The sequence below is a fragment of the Etheostoma cragini genome, chromosome 18, assembly GCF_013103735.1.
Source record: "Etheostoma cragini isolate CJK2018 chromosome 18, CSU_Ecrag_1.0, whole genome shotgun sequence".
NCBI lineage: Eukaryota > Metazoa > Chordata > Actinopteri > Perciformes > Percidae > Etheostoma > Etheostoma cragini.
The window spans coordinates 7,018-9,611 of record NC_048424.1 but is presented as its reverse complement, the minus strand read 5'-3'; the positions used below and the strand labels follow the sequence as shown (position 1 = coordinate 9,611).

The following is a 2,594-nucleotide window of genomic DNA, read 5'->3' as shown; positions in this document are numbered from 1 at the left end:
ACACACACACACACACACACACACACACACACACACACACATACACACACACACATACACACACACACATGCAGAGTCTCTCTTTCTCCCTGACCCCTGACCTGTGTCCTGTGATCAGGTCCGTAGCGAGATGGAGACCCTGGTGAGAGAGCATGGAGTGAACTCCTTCCAGATGTACATGGCGTACAAAGACCTGATGATGCTGAGAGACTCTGAGCTCTACCAGGCGCTGCAGACCTGTAAGGACATCGGGGCCATCGCTCGCGTCCACGCCGAGAACGGAGAGCTGGTGGCAGAGGTGCACGCGCATGTTCCTCCGTGTTTTCCTTTTGGTCCACAAATGTTCAGCACAGGGAACATACAAGTTTTTCTTCCTGTGATGAAAGTATTTCTATGCCTGACATTAGCTATTTTGTGGACTGAAGTACTAACATTTTAGATGCTGTAAGCTTCTGTACGTGTGTGGCTTTTGTTAATGTTGATAAAACAATTACAAGTGTGTGTGTGTGTGTGTGTGTGTGTTGTCAGGGCGCCAAAGAGGCTCTGGAGTTGGGCATCAGCGGACCGGAGGGGATCGAGATCAGTCGACCAGAGGAGGTAAAATAGAATTTAAATTCACATCGGAGGTAAATTCATATTATCATCATCAGCTGAAGTTATGGGAACAGAAAGAAGATTTATTTTCGATTTTGTAGCCTCAGAAAAATCGGCCAGTATAAAAGCCGATACCGATAGATACCGATATATTGGCTGATAATATCGAACCGCCGATATCACGGTCGGGCTCTAATGTGAATAACACATTCGTGAGCATTAAAGTTATTGTTTTTATAACAATGACAATTAGGATGGAAATGGATTTTGACAAAACTTGAAAGGATGATGCTCAGTTTGAGATTTAAAAACAGAGACTTGCTGGATGCAAGTCCATTTAAACTCCAATTAAAACCTGACACACGAAGATCCAGCTTCTCTAACTGGTCTACAGGGAAATGTTCTGTGTAATTCCCATTATGATGCCTAACATGACCACATACATATTGTAGATTCTTTGGATAGAAGACAATATAAATAAATAAATATAAACCAAAATATGAAAATCTAATGAGAAAAAATGATTTTATTCTTATTTTCTTCAGCTGGAGTCTGAGGCTACTCACAGAGCCGTCACCATCGCTAACAGGGTAAACACACACATAACCTCATTATTATTTATTATGCATTATTTGTTAATTATTTTTTTTTATTTATTTTTTACTTTTTATTTTATTTTGTATCATTATTTATTTACTTAGTTTTTTAGTTGTTCAATTTTTTTTTTTTTGTATTTTTATTCATTTTTTATTTTATTTTTTTATCATTATTTATTTTTTTAGTTTTTTTAGTTGTCCAATATATTTTTTTATGTGTTTTTATTTATTTTTTATCATTATTTATTTTCTTAGTTTTTTTAGTTGTTCAATATGTATTTTGGTATTTTTATTTATTTTTTATTTTATTTTTTATCATTATTTTTTTTCTTAGTTTTTTTAGTTGTTCAATATGTTTTTTTTGTTAGTTTTTTACTTGTTCAATATTTTTTTTTTTGTATTTTTATTTATTTATTTTTTATCATTATTTATTTTCCTAGTTATTTTCTTAGTTTTTTAGTTATTTTTTTTATTTTTTTGATTGTGCCTGTCTTCCTCTGATTAAATCCCTTGTGATGCAGGCTCACTGCCCGGTCTACCTGGTGAACGTGTCCAGTATTTCTGCCGGAGACATGGTTGCTGCTGCTAAGATGCAAGGTGACAAAGTGACACTGGTGACGACATAAAACAAGATGAAGATGATCTTCTTCTAACAAATCTCTTTGGTTTCTCCCTGTTGTGTCTCCAGGGAAGGTGGTCCACGCAGAGACCACAGTAGCCCACGCTGTGCTGAACGGGATGCACTACTACCACCAGGACTGGGCTCACGCTGCAGCCCACGTCACCGTCCCCCCTCTCCGCCTAGACCCCAACACCCCCAGCTACCTCATGGGCCTGCTGGGCAAGTAAGTCCTCAGGGAAGGGGGACCAAAACACAGAGACATACATGCAGGAGACAGTTTAACAAAAAGAGTCCAAATAATCACAGGGATAGATAGGAAACAGAACATATAGACACTCAGGGGGACACAAGACAGGAACTACAACACAAGACCAGGAGGACACTAGGACACAAGCACAAAAATACCAAATAAGGAGGAACAGAATACCCAAACCATAACCCAGTACATACATAAATGTGCCCTTAAAGTACTGACATGAAGGATGTTGTATGATACAGGTCAGTGATCATGATAATCTGACTGGTGACATCACTTCCTGTTCCCAGTGACTCTCTGAGTGTCGTAGCCTCGGAGCACCGTCCATTCAGCACCAAGCAGAGAGCGCTGGGCAAGGAGGACTTCACCAAGATCCCTCATGGGATGTCTGGGGTCCAGGACCGGATGAGTGTCATCTGGGAGAGGGGAGTTGTACGTACACACACAGACACACACACACACAGAGACACACACACACACACACACACACACACACAGACACACAGAGACACACACACACACACAC

At 39.7% G+C, this 2,594-nt stretch overlaps 1 protein-coding gene across 1 annotated transcript in view; it reads left to right on the top strand.

The window, feature by feature from the left end:
* LOC117961806 (dihydropyrimidinase-related protein 5-like) overlaps positions 1-2,594 on the top strand; it is an 11,319-nt gene that overhangs the window by 7,928 nt on the left and 797 nt on the right. Inside the window, exons 5-10 of the mRNA XM_034900741.1 lie at positions 119-298; positions 529-597; positions 1,140-1,184; positions 1,712-1,787; positions 1,879-2,035; positions 2,359-2,509. Of these exons, the coding sequence (XP_034756632.1) occupies positions 119-298; positions 529-597; positions 1,140-1,184; positions 1,712-1,787; positions 1,879-2,035; positions 2,359-2,509 (678 nt within the window). The remainder of the gene's footprint in view (positions 1-118; positions 299-528; positions 598-1,139; positions 1,185-1,711; positions 1,788-1,878; positions 2,036-2,358; positions 2,510-2,594) is intronic.